The sequence below is a fragment of the Rhineura floridana genome, chromosome 7 (genome assembly GCF_030035675.1).
Source record: "Rhineura floridana isolate rRhiFlo1 chromosome 7, rRhiFlo1.hap2, whole genome shotgun sequence".
NCBI lineage: Eukaryota > Metazoa > Chordata > Lepidosauria > Squamata > Rhineuridae > Rhineura > Rhineura floridana.
In genome coordinates this window covers 139,987,613-140,004,843 of record NC_084486.1, presented here as the reverse complement: position 1 = coordinate 140,004,843, position 17,231 = coordinate 139,987,613, and the positions used below count along the sequence as shown (strand labels likewise).

At 41.9% G+C, this 17,231-nt stretch overlaps 1 protein-coding gene across 2 annotated transcripts in view; it reads right to left on the bottom strand.

Moving 5' to 3' along the window:
• Positions 1-6,209: 6,209 nt before the first annotated feature.
• USP13 (ubiquitin specific peptidase 13) overlaps positions 6,210-17,231 on the bottom strand; it is a 100,041-nt gene continuing 89,019 nt past the window's right edge. The window contains exons 15-21 of one of the 2 annotated variants that reach the window (XM_061637388.1): positions 16,594-16,716; positions 15,785-15,811; positions 12,534-12,677; positions 11,449-11,615; positions 8,784-8,946; positions 7,417-7,501; positions 6,210-6,629 (exon numbers count right to left, since the gene is read on the bottom strand). In XM_061637388.1, coding sequence (XP_061493372.1) covers positions 6,536-6,629; positions 7,417-7,501; positions 8,784-8,946; positions 11,449-11,615; positions 12,534-12,677; positions 15,785-15,811; positions 16,594-16,716 — 803 coding nt within the window. In that variant the 3' untranslated portion in view covers positions 6,210-6,535. The remainder of the gene's footprint in view (positions 6,630-7,416; positions 7,502-8,783; positions 8,947-11,448; positions 11,616-12,533; positions 12,678-15,784; positions 15,812-16,593; positions 16,717-17,231) is intronic. The other variant, XM_061637389.1, reaches the window with a different exon arrangement.

Here is a 17,231-nt window from a genome sequence, read left to right as displayed (position 1 = left end):
ACGCATACACCTGCCATCAACCAAGATAGTGGTGGGGGCTTCCCCCACCTGTATGGAGGGATTGGGCTGCAGTGCCATGGGACCACTGCAAGCTGGTGCCCAAGGGCCCACTCGTGCCTGGCTCCAGCCCCGGTCAGATCAAGGACTTTGGCTGGCAACTTCTCTATTCCAAATTATAAGAAGTTTAAAGTATGGTTAGATTATAATACTGACCTCCGCAACCTCTATAGGCCTAAAATTCATGACGACAAATATTAGCATGTCTTTGCAGGATTGGAACCTTAGAATATGGAATATATTGTAAGGCAAATAAAGCCTTATCTTTGAAAGTTTACATTCATTTTCAAAAGAAACCTGAATGGGAAAATCTCTAAATAAGTAGTTTAGAGTTAGTTTCCAAATAACAACAACAACAAAAATCCTCTAAATACTTAGTGCATTATTAGCGGCATATAATAGTTAAAGAAACACAGTTCTATAGTTTAATGAAGCTTCAAAGTGACGTTTCCGTGCTCCGCTCTAACGTAACTTACGCTTTTAACTTGGAACTGTATGGATATTTAGTGTATTTAATTAATAAGGCTGGTAAGATAAAAATTTGCAGAGCACCACAGTAAATGTATTTTTGTACGGTAATGGAAGCATGCCTTCCTTTGATTCTTTTTTCCACTTATTAAATTGCATTTATTTTCCTGTATTTATAAAATTGTGCAATTTTTAAATATGTTTTAAAATAAACTTTGTCTGTGGCTTCAAGTTACTTGCTGGTTGGAGATTTACAGGATTTATTTCTGCCAGGAGTACAAGATGAAGGATGTTTCCTCCCCAGTACACAAAGTTAATTTGTTTTATTTGGTTAATTGTTAAGGACCAGAGGAGAACTATACTTATATTAATCCTGCCCCAAATAGTGCCTGGATTTGATAGAAGACACAACTATGTCAAGTCATCTGGATATAGTGACCACACATACATAAAAAAGACAATCTAAACTAATAGATGCACTTTTTTTTTTTAATTTAAAACAGTTGCAACAGTCTCATTCATATCCCTTCTCGTAGCAGGCAAATTCTCTTCAAAAGATGAATAATGTTTCAAGCAAACAATTCTGAACAGTGCAGAAGTCATCCAAATTGCAAACACTTCAGGGTACAGTAGCTAACCTCAAACGGTGGGACAGGACTTGTACAGTAATCTGATCCAAGCTGAGGACCAGGGAAGGGAAGGGGTGCAAAAGAGATGAAAATTAAAAGGCACTGCCAGTTCCACCAGAATTTTGCATAGTCATTACATGCCTCAGAAATGGGGGGAGGGACTAGCAAAACTGTCACAAGGATGGAAAACAAAGGGTATAAACTGGAGGTACATTTAAAGATACTAGAATTTGCCTTACCAATCTGCAACACAATGGGCAGGTTCAGATACTTTCAAATACTCCACGTCCATAGTTTCAAGTGCTGCTTCCCAGCAGTGATTGACACATGTGCCACTGCACTTATGCCAGATGCCACACTCATGTGTTGCTGCTGCTGCTGCAAAGTGGTGCCTGTAATGGCAGCCATGCAGTGTCAGGTGCAGCTTTCTCCATGGGGCCACTTTAGCCCCATTCACACATAATAGCCAAACCAGGAGGAAACAAACCACAGTACTTTACATGCAAACCAGCCCAGTCCCTGTTTTGATTATCTCCAAATAAACCCGAGAAGAAGCCAAAAACAAATCTTGGCTTCCTTTACATGGCTGGTTTAGAGAGAAACAACCCACAAGCACTGGTTCACATGTAACACTAAACCAGCACTTGTTGGTTTGTTTCCTCCTGACTCAGCAAAAGGGAAGAGTGACAAAAGGGACAGACACAAATTGAGAGCAGCATTTCCCAGCATGGAATTTTAAAGCAGCTGAATCTGACCACTGTTAACTTTGGGAACACATGGCATGAGCAGTAATTTTGTCACTGCATTAAATACGGAAAAGCTACCCCAAAGCAGGTCATCCACAGACAATTTCCAGAGAGAGTCCCAGATGTGCAACGGGGAATGAAAGGTTCCACTCACAGGACAGCCCTCCAGAACAGATGCTCACGACTCATTGAGAAGTACATTTTATGCATGCATAGACTTGCTGGATCATTTCAACGAACTGTCATGGGTCCCAAATAAACCATTGTTAATGGGGTTCAGTGTCTCACTGATGAGCATCACATAGTTGGCAAGTAAGAGTAACTCCCACAGATTCCGTATGATTAACACTGACGAGAAACAAGTTGGAGGGAAGAGACCAGCTCCTATGTCCAATAAAGATTTATCTTTGAACCTTTGCCATTGACGTGTTTTAAAACATTTTGATGCCAAAGTGGCTTCAGCCATTGGGATAAACATGGTGAAAACAAAAATGGAAAATAATATTTTGGATTCCCCCCCCCCAGTTTGCAAGCGTAAAATGAAGTCCACTGAATTCTAATCAAGTAAAATAATGTCCTCTTACTCCAAATAATAAAATAACTTGGTAGAAGAAATTGAAATGTGAAGAAGCCTTTTTATCAAAACTAATGGAGAACAGAATCAAAGAGTTTATTTCTATTGTATGGCTCTGTGCATGATACACTGGAGCTTTTTCTACACAAATGCTCTTGCGCTTCTCCCACTCATTTCAATGCCACTCTTGTAGGGAAACATCCCAGTGGACTGTGCCATGGTTTTGGAAGCAATTGAACTGAACAAAGCAATAAAGGGGTAAAAAAAGAAGACTGTGTCTTTGCCAATCGCACACAGGAGGAATACTGGAAGAGACCCCATTTGGTAGAGAGGACTGCCAAGGTCACATCTACACCATACATTTAAAGCACTCTTTAACAGTCATGGCTTCCCCCAAAGAATCCTAGGAATTGTAGTTTGTTAAGGATGCTGAGAGACCCCCTCACAGAGCTACAAATCCCAGCATCCTTAACAAACTACAATTCTTAGAATTCTTTGGGGGAAGCTACGACTGTTAAAGTGGTATAATTGTGCTTTAAATGGATGGTGTTGATGTTGACCAAATCTCACATAATGAGTAAATGTGTCAAACCCAAAATAGACACCCCCCCAAATAATACAGCCACTCACCAAATTCTCTGCATTTCCCGAGGGAATTAACATCCCCCAAATGTTTATCCTTAATTGGAAGCTCCTAGACTGCAATCCTAGATATAAGGCCACAGCCCTCAGCTCTCCATCAGCAGCAGCCAATGCTCGCCATGCTGAAGCTACTTCCCTTCCACCAGAACTACAGTGCCAATGGAGAGGAAGTATTTTTAAAGGGGTTTCGCCTTCATCCTCAACAAGCCATGCACTTAACACTCCTATTTATTTTTTGTTGACATTATGCTTTCGTAATTACACACCAATAGGCCAAATGGGGATGGGCCACAGGCCTTAGGTCCACCAAAATACCCTCTCTGCAAGCTCTGTTAAACAAATGGGGAATTGCGTGTGGGCATATCTGTACTCTTGTACAAACTCCATTTCATTTCTACAGAGCTCACACAGAAGACATTCTCGGCAGATTGCATCCAAAGTTTGTCTGCACCTCAGATTCAGACACAACCAAGATATCTGAGCCTATTAATTGACCCTAAACATTGGCTGTGTGAGGGAGAAGCTGATGATTTGGAGGAAATGCAGTAAAAAAAAAAAAAACACTGACAACCGCTGAATGTTGTTCTTGTAGTTTTTCTACCCTGCTTTTTACTGCGCCAAGCTCACAAGCCCCACATAGGCAAAACTGCACATGCACACAAGAACGTGTGGAGCTTTGCACTAAAAAGGACTTCAGAAGTAGAAACAGTGAGCAAATGCCTGACAGAGAAGAGCCAGAAGTGCCTGAGCTTCATAATCAAATGGCTGTTCTTTTAATTTGCTGGATATTGAGCTCTGCAAACATTCATTTCTCTCTCTCTCATATATACATATTCACACACACTGCTATTTTTAGATAAGAGTTTATATACAGACAGAGTGCTTAACAAGGGGAGCTTGCTGCTAGGAAACCTGACAGGTTTCCAGATTCAAGGAGAACAAGAGTTCCTGTTATTTCAACTTAAATACAGGACACTGGCATAGCAGATCTCACCTGTTTTGAACTAGCCCTTATAGGTCACAAGGTGGAGGAAAGGCCACTTTGCTGCATTTTGGGGGGCACAAGAGACCTTACTCAAATAAAATAAGCACAACATGACAAATCCAGACTCTGCAGAAATCATCATAATTGGACAAACATTCTCTTCAGTCACCCATTCCAAGATAATAGCAAACAGCAAATCAGCCAGCAAGTTATAAATGTGTTCATTATGACTGGGAAGCTATAATTGAAGATAGCCCCGGACTAGGCTGCAAGAAGATCAGCATTCTAATATGCCTGCAGCAGTGCTGTAAATAAAGTGAGGTTGTACAACAGGCCCTAAGATGCAGGCTTCAGATTCACCACTCACAGTATTGTTGTACTGGAAAGCTTCATTCTGCCTTTGCTGGCTGTTGATCTCAAGAACGTAACCTGGAATACGAGGTCTTGAGCTGCATCATATTTGCTTCAAATAATGCTGTCTCTAAGCATAAATAGCCACAACTCAGATGTTTCCATAAAGGAACTGTGTAGGCATGTATGTAGACACAGACACTCAAACTACAATGGCTCTTGAACTTCTGCATAAGGAGCGTATCACTTTACCAAAGGATAACATCTATACTTGATACAGGATTTGCCTGTTATTTTCCATGGTAGCCACTGCTTGACACATATCAACAGGCACCACTTTAAAACTTTGAAAACTCCCTAACAATCCAGTGATTCAACAAGGAAAAATAATTGGCGGGGGGAATCCTTCTCGGGTCCATGAGTTCACATAATTAAATGAAACCAAAGTTAAAACCTATTGTAAAGTAATAAAAAGTCCAGAAACTGGAAAAAAGAAACCACGGGGGGGAGGGAGAATTTTCTGAAAGGGTGGTCTAGGAACATTGGGTGCTTGTCTCCTTTGCAAACTGCTGATAAGTCAATATGATGGTTTTAAAATAGAAAAAAACAACAAAGATAAATCCATCAGCAGTTTTAGCAAGCTATTTCCTTCATCCACAGAATAAATTTTAAATAATTAAACAACCTTTGCCAGAAAGCAGAACTGTCTACATGGTTGCCAGAGAGACAGTTTCTCTTGGGAGTGTTACTGCCAGGGAAGGTTATGTTTTTTAGCTTCTCCATAATGGGTCCCCATTTTTAAAATATTTTGTGGGAAATATGAAACATACATTCTTAAGTGGCATAAAACTGGGAGGGAAATCAAGCAGTGTGACTTCTGTCCAGCACATGTTAACGGTCATTATAATGGCTTCTCTGTGGTGAGAGGTTCCCCAACCAATCCACAAATATTTGCATGTTGTCAGCATGTGACTCTGCCCCACTGCACTGAGAGTTTCTGTAATCCCAGCAGCTCTAGTTCCTGTGGCTGCTGGGGCAGAGGAAGAAGGCAGGACAAGAACTAGTCACAAGTTAAGTACTTGTAAATGTTGTGAAGCAGGAGGGGAATAGTTGGCGTGGGTGTCCATGAGGTGGATTCCAACCCTTGTTTGCAATCCAGGACTGAGGATGAAAAAAAACTAAACTGCAGTTTGCTGATCTGCAGCTGCACATGTGAGCGTTAATCTCACAATGGGAGACGCGTGTGCACGCACACACACATGTGCATACTGATCCATTGAAATGAATGAAATGAGCACTTTGTTATAAAGGGAGTTCTCGAACCATCAGCAATTGCTAGGTCAATCCACTAGAAATCCAAGATACGTTTTCAAACCAACCAAAGCACCATTTTTGTAAAAAAATGAACATCAAGATTTTCTGTTTGGCAACATTGCAAGCTCCCTTAGCTTCAGTAGTTAACCTTCATTTCATGCACTTAAATTTGCAAAATATTCTGGGCTTTTCCATCCTGGGATATGTAGTTCTATTTTAAAAGAAAAAAATCTAACCATGGAGATACAACAGAGATCACGACTAAGCCACTTTTCTCTTCACTTTTTCACTTTCCACGCCAGCAAACAGATCTTCCACAAAACACTGAATCACTTCCATCGATAGTGGTGAATTCCCTGGTTAAAGGCAGTGGCTGGCTGTCATCATTGATTCTGTAACAGTCTTTGAAGGTCAAAACAGAGTTGTGAGGTAAGAATTGGGTGTTTCTGAAAGTCTGAGACCAGCCTTGTGTTTCTGGGTGCTTGTTGCACACTCCACTAGTGATCAGAACAGTCTTAAGGTCTCCACAAAATGTATACAAATTTTAAAATCCTACAATGCACTGTGACCCAACAGAAATTTCTTCACTAAGGTGTAAGAAGGCATCAAATGACTGATCCTGATTTTAAGCTATAAATAGTACCTAAATGTTTTCCTTTTTCCTTTTTTTTTTTGGTAGTCCAAAGGCTTTGCTTGTTTGAAACTTTTTTTCTCTTTGGCAGAATAAAAAGGCTTATGGCTTTTGAAGGCCAAGGGAGGTTACTAAGGCCTAACTCGGTATCCTGCGGTAAAAGTAAATATACCCTAGCTCTCTGGGCGGTCGCTCAGAGGCACAGACTTTGAGGTCATTGTAGATCACCCACCTGAAAAGAGACAGCAGGAAAAAGAAAAAGACAATGAGCCTAATGAAAAGTCAAACTTAATGCTCACAAAGGCTGGTCATAATCCTGTTCTTAGTCAGCATCCTGTGTCTGGAGCTCTGACAGTTCTTGCTTGCACCACCCTCTCCCCCCCCACACACACACACCCCTGAGGACAGCCTCCCAACTAACAACTAAGCTCTACTCAAGCAGAGGCACCATTTGTGAGAAGAAACCTGGTTTGCTACCCCACCCGTTCTCACAACCTTTGCTGCTCAGCCTGAGTGCTAAAACTACTATAGGTTTGCCATTTTATCTTTTTAATACCAGTTGCTGAAATCTTAGGATTTTTTTTCAGTCCTAAGATAGGGAGCGTGGATTGATCCCAGGGATCTGGTAGTACATGCTGCATTTCATGGACAGAGTTAAAACTGCAGCAGTGTTCAGTTTGGAGTTCACACCAGCATTTGGAGAGAAACAATAAACATGGGTTCAATTATCAATGCAGTCCAGTCTTGCCAGAAGGAGCAGAACAGGAGGGGAAAAGTAGAGCTTAAGAGGCAAGGGCATGATTGGGCTAGGAGACTTAGGCAGATGGGTATGTTCACTGGAGAGGGGCAGGTATCCTCCCTGGAGAAGGAAAGTGCTAACTTGGAAGCCATTCCTAGTCATTTCAATGGAACTTACTTCCAAGACAATATGGTCAGGACCGAAATGTCAGGCTTAATAATTTTGTTCAACCCTGCTGCATAATATACAATTAATAAAAACAACAGTGCCACTGACTCACCTTCCCTCCTTTTTGAGATGACAAACATAATGGCCGCTCATTGTAGATGTTCCCATGTGACTGACAAACCCAAAGAGTTCATATCCTGTGCAAGCAAAGTATCAGTCATGATAAGGAAGGACATTAAGAGATGTCCTCACTAGGCCAAGCCCAGCAGTCCATCTTGTCTGGTATATCATGTTAGTTAGTCATCTGTTCATTCGCTCATCATATTTTCATCCTTCCCTCAAGGAGTTCAGAGGGACACTAGATGCAGATCAGTTCCAACCACCATCACCACCCCCAAACTAGATTCAGAAATGAAAGGGGTATTTAGAAAACAGCACAAAATATGCATGTAGATAATAGCACTTGTTTTTCACTGCATATATACAAACACATGCACACACACCAGGAAGCTACAACAGGACATGGGCTTTCTGGCCCCAAGACACTCTGCAAACATTCAGTGAAACACATACATGTGCTATTGTAAAATGAGATTATTATCTACCACATATTTTGACACTATTTCATACAAAGAGGGGTCATGTTTGCCATAGCCTCATCCACACTTAACTTCCTCTGGCTTGTAGGCAATAGGGGTTGTAGCCAATGTTAGCCCTATACAAAGGAGACCCACTGAAAATAATGGACATGACTAATTCAGGTGCATTAATTTCAATGGGTCTACTCTGAATATAACTTAGTTGAATACAAGCCTAGATGTCCGCAAAGATTATTAGTTTTTTTTATTATTATTAAGGATGAATTGTTCAAATGTTTGATGTTATAGTTTGCTTCTTTTTACAAATATTTTGTAAGCTGCTTTTGTGTCTACTTCTGAAAAGTGGATTATAAATATGTAATAAATAACACACAAATAAATAAATAAATAATAAAATAGGTAAGTGTGTAATAAATAACAATGATAATGATATCCCAGAATACATTAAAATATTCTGATCATTCACATGGTTCTGCAAACGCTTTGTGAAAAGCAGAGTCAAGCACTACTTGATACTGCAAGGCTGTCCAAGATGACTGTGGAATATTTCTTACTGTTCAGCGGTCTTTGGCTGCTGCCTAACAGCTCCATCCTGTGGCTAGCTTTACATTTTTCCTGTAAGGATCAAGATGACCTCAAGGAAAAAACCCTGATGCAGTGAATAGCTTCTATTATGGACAAATAAGGAAATGAGGACACAATGTGAGCCCACTGTTCATTTTTAGCCATTTATTTCTTGTTTGTTTTAGAATTGTTTGATCATTGTACATTTTATATAAGGGTGTACACCACCACTTCCACTGAGAGTGGAGAAGTGATTCATAAATGTAACAAATGGAAAAAAATGAATGAAATATGAAAATGTCCAAGAGAAACTTACGCCCAGAGCCATCTTTGATCCTGGGTCCTTCTGGATCAGATTCTGCAAGGATATTGGCGTTCACATGGTTCTCTGTGTTCATTGTTTCAGACACTGTTTCAATCTCCTCCTCTGGCTCTGGGTGACTGATGATCCAGTCTAATGCATGTTCCAGGTTATTATTCTGCCAACCAAAAGACCACAGAAAAATAAAACAGCCAGCAGTGTCTCTACAACCATTGTGGTTTGTGTGTCTTTTCCTGTACAGAAAAAACTCTTGCTGCATTATTCACTGAGAATGGGTGACACAAACAACAGTGAGGGGGCATAATCTGATAGTGTAGCTTCTGCTGCACATACAGATATTTCCATTGCCTAACAACATTTCTGAAGCTCACATAAGCCACAATGGAAGTGATTTAAGCACCATGGACAGTGACAGCACCAAGAGAGTCTAATTCAGTTCACAGCAGAGCAGCTGTATTAGGCTGCAGCAATGGGGTTGCATCAATCCCATGTATGCTCCCATGCCAATGCCGGGGTTAACATATTCAACTTCTACCCATACGGTTATAGCAGATTGCGTTGGTTACATACTATGCTAAGGATACTCTCCCCTAGCTGGGCAGGAAACACTCCAACTTAACCAACAGGAAGGGCAGGAGTTGCATATATTATGACACCACTGGAGAGCAACGAATGATTGGAGGCCTCAAGCTGTTGCAGCAACAACAACAGGACAGAAGTACTGGATTACTATAAAAGCAAGCTAACTTTTTTCAGCATCATTATTTGCAAGCTACAGCCTACTTTATCCATTTCATTCATCTGATTAGGCTGGCTCTTGCTTGTCAACCTTAGGCCCAAGGTCGTTATGATTCCACAAGCCTCTTATTCTGCCCACTGTTTCTTAAACTGCATGTTTCTGAATTTTCCACCAACCATTCCCAGTCCTCACCCAGTGAAAACGGCTTGCTTCATCAACCTGTTGACTAGTGCAGTAATTTTTAGCATGAGTTCCAGGGAAGCCAGGGACTAAGGGTCGTCAATGAGAAGAGGAGTAGTCACAAGATGAGCTGCCCTAAAAGATAGACTATTATCCCTCGCAACATATAATGACAGGAGAACACTGTGTGAGTTTTAGGACAGTGTCTTAATTTGCATAGGGTGCTAAGTGGGGTCCAAGAGGCTGGGCCAGCAACATACATGAACCACTTGTGCACTCTAGAACATTTTTCTGCCATGGCAAACATTCAAGGGTTTCTTGGCACAAGATGATGTGAAAAGGGTTTGCTGAATTTTGAAACACACTCATCTAGCAAATCTCATTCCTGCTTCGCTGGGAGACTGCTTCCCCCCACACTATATGCAGTAGATACAGCAAGCTGTATTTTCCCCAGCCTTTAGGAGAGAAAGGTGCAGGCTGCAGTGTCATTGCCTCCCTTTGGTGTTGCCCTTAGAAGGCTGCAGACCATAACATTTGAATGGTAAGGTGAGTCACACTCACTCCAAGCTTGTTTTTTCCTCCACTTGCCCCTTTACTTCCCTCCCACCCACTCCATACACACACTTTCACTTTTTCCTGTGCCTGAAATCTCCCTTGAAGAAGTTGTGATGATTATTAGTCATATTTATATAGCCACCCATCAATAAAGTCTCTAAGCTGCTTACAAAATATAAACTATCATGCTGTATTCAAAAATGTATAATTTAAAAGAGAAAAAGAACAGCAAAAACATAAGAGTTTACCCAGCAGGGACAGAATAAAACAATTTGCAGCTCTGCTTAAAAACCACACTGAAAACAGCAAAGGACTGGGGCTTTTTTTAAAGCATATGTTTAAAAGGCCCAAGCAAATAAAAAGGCCTTCAGCCTGGCACCAAAAGGAAAGGAAAGGAAACTGGTGAGCCTTTCTGGGGAGGCTATTCTATAACTGGGGTGCCACTACAAGAAAGGCCCTCTCCTTTTTAGCTACCTGACTCACTTCACCTGGTGGTGGCGGCACACAGAGCAGGGTCTCTGAAGAGGAGCTTAATGTCTGAGAGATGTATGCAGAAGGAGGCAATCTTTCAAGCAACCTGGCCCCAAGCCATTTAGGGCATTATAGGCCAAAACCAGCACTTTACATTGGAGCTGGAAATGGACTAGCATTTGGCCAGAAGTAGTGCTACAACAGAGTACTCCTAGGAGAACGTCACCTGCTCAGTAAGAAACAATGTCCCCAAATTTGGTCTGAAGGCACATAAGGCCAGGTCCTTGCTGAAGCTAAGCAGGGTCAGGTCTGGTCAGTGCCTGAATGGGAGACCACCTGGGAACCATATGTAAGCCACCTTGGGTTTCAATCATGAAAAGAAAGGCGGGGTATAAATGTAATAAATAAATAAATAAATTCAGCTGCTTCCTCACTCTCAAGAAGTTCCTTACAAAAAATATTCTGCAGCCAACATTTTCTCCTGACCAATACCTATAAACAAGATGCAACGTCAATTTAATTGCCCAAACAAAAACTAGTACAAAGTCTTTCTTTGTCAAATGTGCTGTTGCCATTGCTAACATCATCAAAAAGGGGCTTGTGCTGCTTTAGATACATTAATTTACTGTACCGGCTTTTGAAAGTCATGTTTGATGAGGGGATGGAAAACATCTGCATCTGTGCAGACCCCAAATAATTTGCCGGACAACTCACTGTTGCCCGTAGTGCCTGGAGAGCTACATTCCGCTGGAAGCCCATAGAGGCAATGATGGCAACCATCTCTTCTGGAGGCTGGTTATCCAAACCAGCAACTCCTGGTCCACCTGCCCCAGGAAAAGCCTCTCCTCCATAACCAGGGATGGCTAAAGGCTCCGCAAAATCTGGAACACAAATGGCAAATATTTAAATGTGTGCAAACAGGCAAGCAATGTGCTTCCCTTATGAGACATTATTCTCCACATGTACACATACACTGTTAAGAGGGGGAATGATCACCTTGTGTAAATAAGCATTGCATGGCCCGTATAAACAATCCTGACGGGAAGGAGAGAGGAAAAGGTCCAGTACTATTATTATAAATTTATTTATACCCCGCCTTTCGGCCAAAGGCCCTCAAGATGGCTGACAAAGAAAAATAAACACAAGTATAAAAATACATCAATGAAAGCAATACAATTCACAAAAATTAAACTAAATAACAAATAACATTATTAAGAAAAAAATGTCCAGTGGGCTTGAAGTGGCACACAGACTTCCTGCTGACAAATATTTGCCTACTCATCTATGGTGAATAGACATCTTTTCCAGTCAATCAAGCAGGGAAGAGCTTGTAAAACAGGAAAGCTGGTTCTCTCACACATGCATACCATTCAAGAATTACTGTGTGGGCATGTACATTTTTTAATAAACTAATCACTTGGGGAAGCTGAATTGTAGTCACTGGGAAGCAACAACAGGAGAGGGCTATTCCTTTTATGCCCTGCTTGTAGGCTTCCCAGAGGGCACCGTGGGAAGCAGAATTCTGGACTAGATGGACCTTTGGGTCTGATCAAGCAGGACTCTTTTTATGTTCTTAAAGATGTATTTGCAAGACAGAAAGCAGATAACTAGTTAACAGCTAAGTCCCTCTCTCAGCTATGATTCTGCAATGATAAGCTAATCTAGAAAGGAACTGTAAAGGAAACTGGTGAACCTGTGGTTCGCTTCCAATTAAAAGGAAGCAGAGAAAGCACAGATCTATCCTAGCAGGCACATGGGTGTCTGTTGCAGATGTGTGCACACCCATTCAGATTACAGACCTGGTTCTTCCATGTGAGCAATGATCCAGTTGAAAGCCACCTCAGGACCCATGTTGCCAGTATAGTAGACAGCCTTCCGACACGCTTCTAGTGGAAAACCCATCTCGGCTAGCTGCATCACTGAGGATTCATCAATATCTGGAGCTAAGAGAGGGCATTCCAAATGTGAAAAGTGTTAAAACTCATCCCCATCAATAGACAGGGCTATGTGTTTCAATTGTGGCACAAAATGTGCAACTTTCAGTAATTGAGAATCTGCAATTTACTGTCTGTTTCTAAAATTTGCTAGCCCTCATAATTGTAATAAGAGGGGTGAGGCAGCATCTGCTGGAGATTCAAACTAGAACTGGAGTCCAATCAGAAGAAGAACAGACTGTTCAACTTTACTGCTCTATATGCTCTCCTTGACCCCCACCTCCTTACGAGCCTGGCTGGGAGTCCAGAGTCTGTGAGTTCAAATCCCCACTCGTGTCTCCTGGGCGTCAAGGGCCAGCTAAAGATCACCCCCACAGTAAGTGGCTCAGGGGTTGCGTGCCCTGCCACCTGTGCAGCCGTGGTCAAGTTGATAGTCCCAAGGAGCCCAGTTGCCCCCAGCTGGCAGTTGCGGGAAGGAAGGGGCTGGCTTGTGCAGCTGTGGCAAGCTGAGCAGGCCCTAGCCAGCTGGGGAGAACTAGCCTCAGAGGGAGGCAATGGTAAACCCCCTCTGAATACCGCTTACCATGAACACCCTATTCATAGGGTAGCCATAAGTCGGGATTGACTTGAAGGCACTCCATTTCCATTGCCACTCTCTCCTCTGATATTAATTGCTCGTCCTCTATTCCATTTCTGGTCTCTGTCTTGCTTTTTAGGTTTCTACATTCTAAAAATGCCTTTTAATGCTCACACACTTGGCATGATTATCACATCTGTTAATTTATTTAGATTGTAATGTAAAGGATTGTTTGGACCAAAACTTGATTTATAAAAATTCTTGTCTTGAACGTACATTTCCAGCATTACATGACACATTAGAACTGCACACAAATGAAACTGATATTCAGTTCTATACTTGCTAAGAACAGCAGGAAACTGAAGATCTATGCAACTTTCCATGCAATGGTCTTACATTTACACAGACTCAATTTTGCTCTGAATACCAACAATGCATTTAACATAAATCACTAAGAGAAATACGGACATGCACTACTGAAATACAAGCACATCAGTGGTTATTAGCATCCACAAACATGAACTGAGGCCTTTGCCACTCTCTGTGCAAGACAAAGTATGTTTTAAAGAGATAGCAATGCTAGCTTCCCAGGCTATTCAGTACCAAAGCTACTCCAGATTTTAAGGTTCATTAACATACATTACTGGAGCCTCGACAACAGATCTGTCACTCAGGTTTAGCAAAAAGGGTGAGCTGAAGGCAAAAGACTCAGTATTTCAGCTATTTAAGCTTAGACAGGCTTGCAAATGTTGTGGTTCTTCATCCACAGGGATGTACGATTACAAATATGCACAGAATTTGACTTAGGCTCAGTACCCAGAAAATCTGCTTTCAGTTTTTCAATAAGTTTCTAGTTCTTATGAAAGTGCAGCTAGACTTGAGCATGTGAGGAAAATACCAGCTGTGCATCTACTTCCCTCTAACTTCCATTAACATACCTTTTATCGCAATATCACAATGTTCTGTGTGTGTGTGTGTCATTGCAAACAATGTTGTGGAGTGTGTATGTGCAAGGAAAGAATGCAAAATTATGGCAACTTTCAATGGTCCCAGTTGAACACTTACAACTGAGAGTCTAACATTTTCTGGGATACATGGACACCTGGATACCTTAGCACTGAAAGCCAGCCATACGTGACTATATTTGAACAAATTGGCAAAGGGAATACAGACCGATGCCTGGGATATGAACTTTGGATGTGCCATTCATAATGAAACAAAGATCCCCAGTATTCCAGGTCCAACACCAGTGCTCTACCTACTAGAAAGCTATGGATGGAAGCCTTTCTCCTAGAGCAGGGGTGGAGGACCTCTGGCCCAGATGACCTTCTCAGAGGCCCTTGGCCTCCCCCCCTGTTGGCCCTAGGCACTTCCTTCAGTTCCACAATGCTTTTTGTGAGCGTTTAGTGTTAGGCCTAATCTTTTAGCTATTTTTACCTGCTGGGATATTTATCACTGGGCATCTTGCTTGTGGAGTACCCTCCCCAGAAAGGCTCTCCAGGCGCCTTCCTTATGGTTATTTTGGCACAAGGTGAAGACTTTAAAAATAATTCTCTCGGGCCTTGTAAAAATTTCTGAGCTTCGTGTTTTGAACCACTGTTTGAATAATGTTATTGGGCAGCCTACATAAAACACTGCTAATCAATAATAATTTAAACAAATCAATTACACAGTTGTTTCACCACTACACACAGGGAACTTCCAAGGTGATCTGATCCTATGAGGCTCTGCTAGAAATCTAAGTTGGCTCTTTTTATTCCCATCTGGTATATTGGGCCCCCAAGGTCAAAATATGACCATTCACAGAAAATAGGTCTCTCAATGGCTATTAACAAAGGTAGCTCAGTGGAACCTCCACGTTCACAGTAGTTCACCTCTGAACTGCTGGAGCATCATCTAGCATTGGAGAAGGGCTATAGCTCAGTGGCAGAGCATCTGCTTTGCACACAGAAGGTCCTAAGTTCAATCTCTGGCATCTCCAGGTAGGGCTGGGAGAGACTCCTGCCTGAAACCCTGGAAAGCTGCTGCCAGTCAGTGTAGACAATACTAAGCTAGACTGACTCAGTATAAGGCAACTTCCTATGTTCCTAAACAATGACAGAGGGCAGTTCCCATCATATCCTGCTTATTGGCTTTCCAGAAGTATTTGGCTGGCTGCTGGTCCCTGGGTTTGATCCAACAAGGCTACTCTAATGACAATGCATTAATCCAATACTCCATCCAAAGCAAAGAATTATGCCAAGAAAAATAGCGTTTCCAAATTTCAAACCAACTGTAAGGGAAAAAAAGATGAAGAATTCCAAACACAGGATAGGAGTCTGATGTCTCCATCCTACTATGATGTCTTCCTTCAAACATTCAAGTGAACACAAGAAATATGTTGGAAGACGTACAAAACAATAGCATAGTTAAAAGCCCAAAGAGAAGAGCCTCCATGCATCTCTCTACAGAGAGTCCCCTCCCCTGTGAGCAGCAGCAAATAATATTATATAGATTATATAAAATAAATAAAGCCAACATAACGAAATGAGATACATACGCTCCATGAAATGGTTCATCATGCCACCTGAAATTTAAGAAGGTAAAGTGAGGGAGGCAAGAGTGTGCTTTGGGATGGTGTGAGAGAGGAAGTTGGCTAGTTCTGCATTGCATGTGAACACTGTATCACATCACAGCTAAACACGTGATATAGATTCAAGGCCTTGTTCACACATTAGAGGTGCTAGCTTCCACAGGACTAGAAGCTGAGGGCTTCAGATTTGGAAATGGGGACCTTTCTCATTGGCTAAAAAGCTTAGCCAGCATTATGCTCAGCCCACTTTTCCCTCCAAGGCACCTGTGTATACACACCCTCCGGCTGGTCTTCTGAAGAGCTAGAAGTGGCATGTATGTATCTCCTCCAAATCAGGTCTTCAACATTTTACTTTGTGGGCCACAGGAACTACTCTAATGTCTTCCTTAATCTTGCCTCCCATTCTCCCTTGCTTGCCCCTCATATTACTTCCACGTTGTCTCTTCAGAGCTCAAGCACAGTTCCTGCCCGCACAACTAACAGAATTTGTGAAGTTCCCCAAAGTAAGTTTGGTAAATGGATCCCACTATTGACACCAGAGAGTCAGGCCTCAATTCTATAACCAGCTACTTCTCTCACAGACACACACACACAGTTCAGTATACAATGGCTTCTGTGCAAAGCATGTACCATGGGTATGTTGGAGCTTGTCATCCAAGAAGTTCCATGCGAATAGGATGGGAGCATTAAGTGACAAAGGAACAAAAAGAAGTTCAACTAACAGTTGTGGTGGAGAATGGTGGGGAAGTGGAGGTCCTTGTGGTAGCAGGCAGTACCTTTGGGGTCATCAGGAATGACAATGGGCGGAGAGATGTCTGGAAGTTCCTCCTCTCCTGGTTGAAGGCCTGTAGCACGGAGGTAACTGATGTCTAGAAGATCTGGCATGTCTATAGAAACATCTGCAAGCACAGCAGGGCAAATAAGTCTATAGATATACAACAAATACATTACAAGAACTTTAAAAGTATGCTACTAGCTCCCCATACCCAACACTTTAGTCCTAAACAATTTTTTTTTGTCTCAGGAAATCTCAGGAATCCCTAATAGCTCATAATGGGTCTTCGCATGAAAATATCAGGATTGATGGCTAAGCTTTTCTGAAAGGCAGCTTGCATAACACAAATAATCTTCCCCTGCAACATGCAGGTGCAAGGAGTGCTAGGATGCAGTCTCACTTCATACAGAATGACAGGAAGACATAACAGATCTGGCTAGTGTCCAGCATTAACTGAGTGTGCCTCCTAGAATCAATACCATGGATAAAGATTCAGGGGCACACAATCCCAGAAGGTATCATGTTTTAAAAATCCTGCTCTAAAGGGGCAGGGAAGGGAATCCCTGCACCTGAAGCAGGTTACTGCTCACATTACTTTAGGGACCGTGATGGGCTTGCAGGCACCTCAGTTTGGGAAGG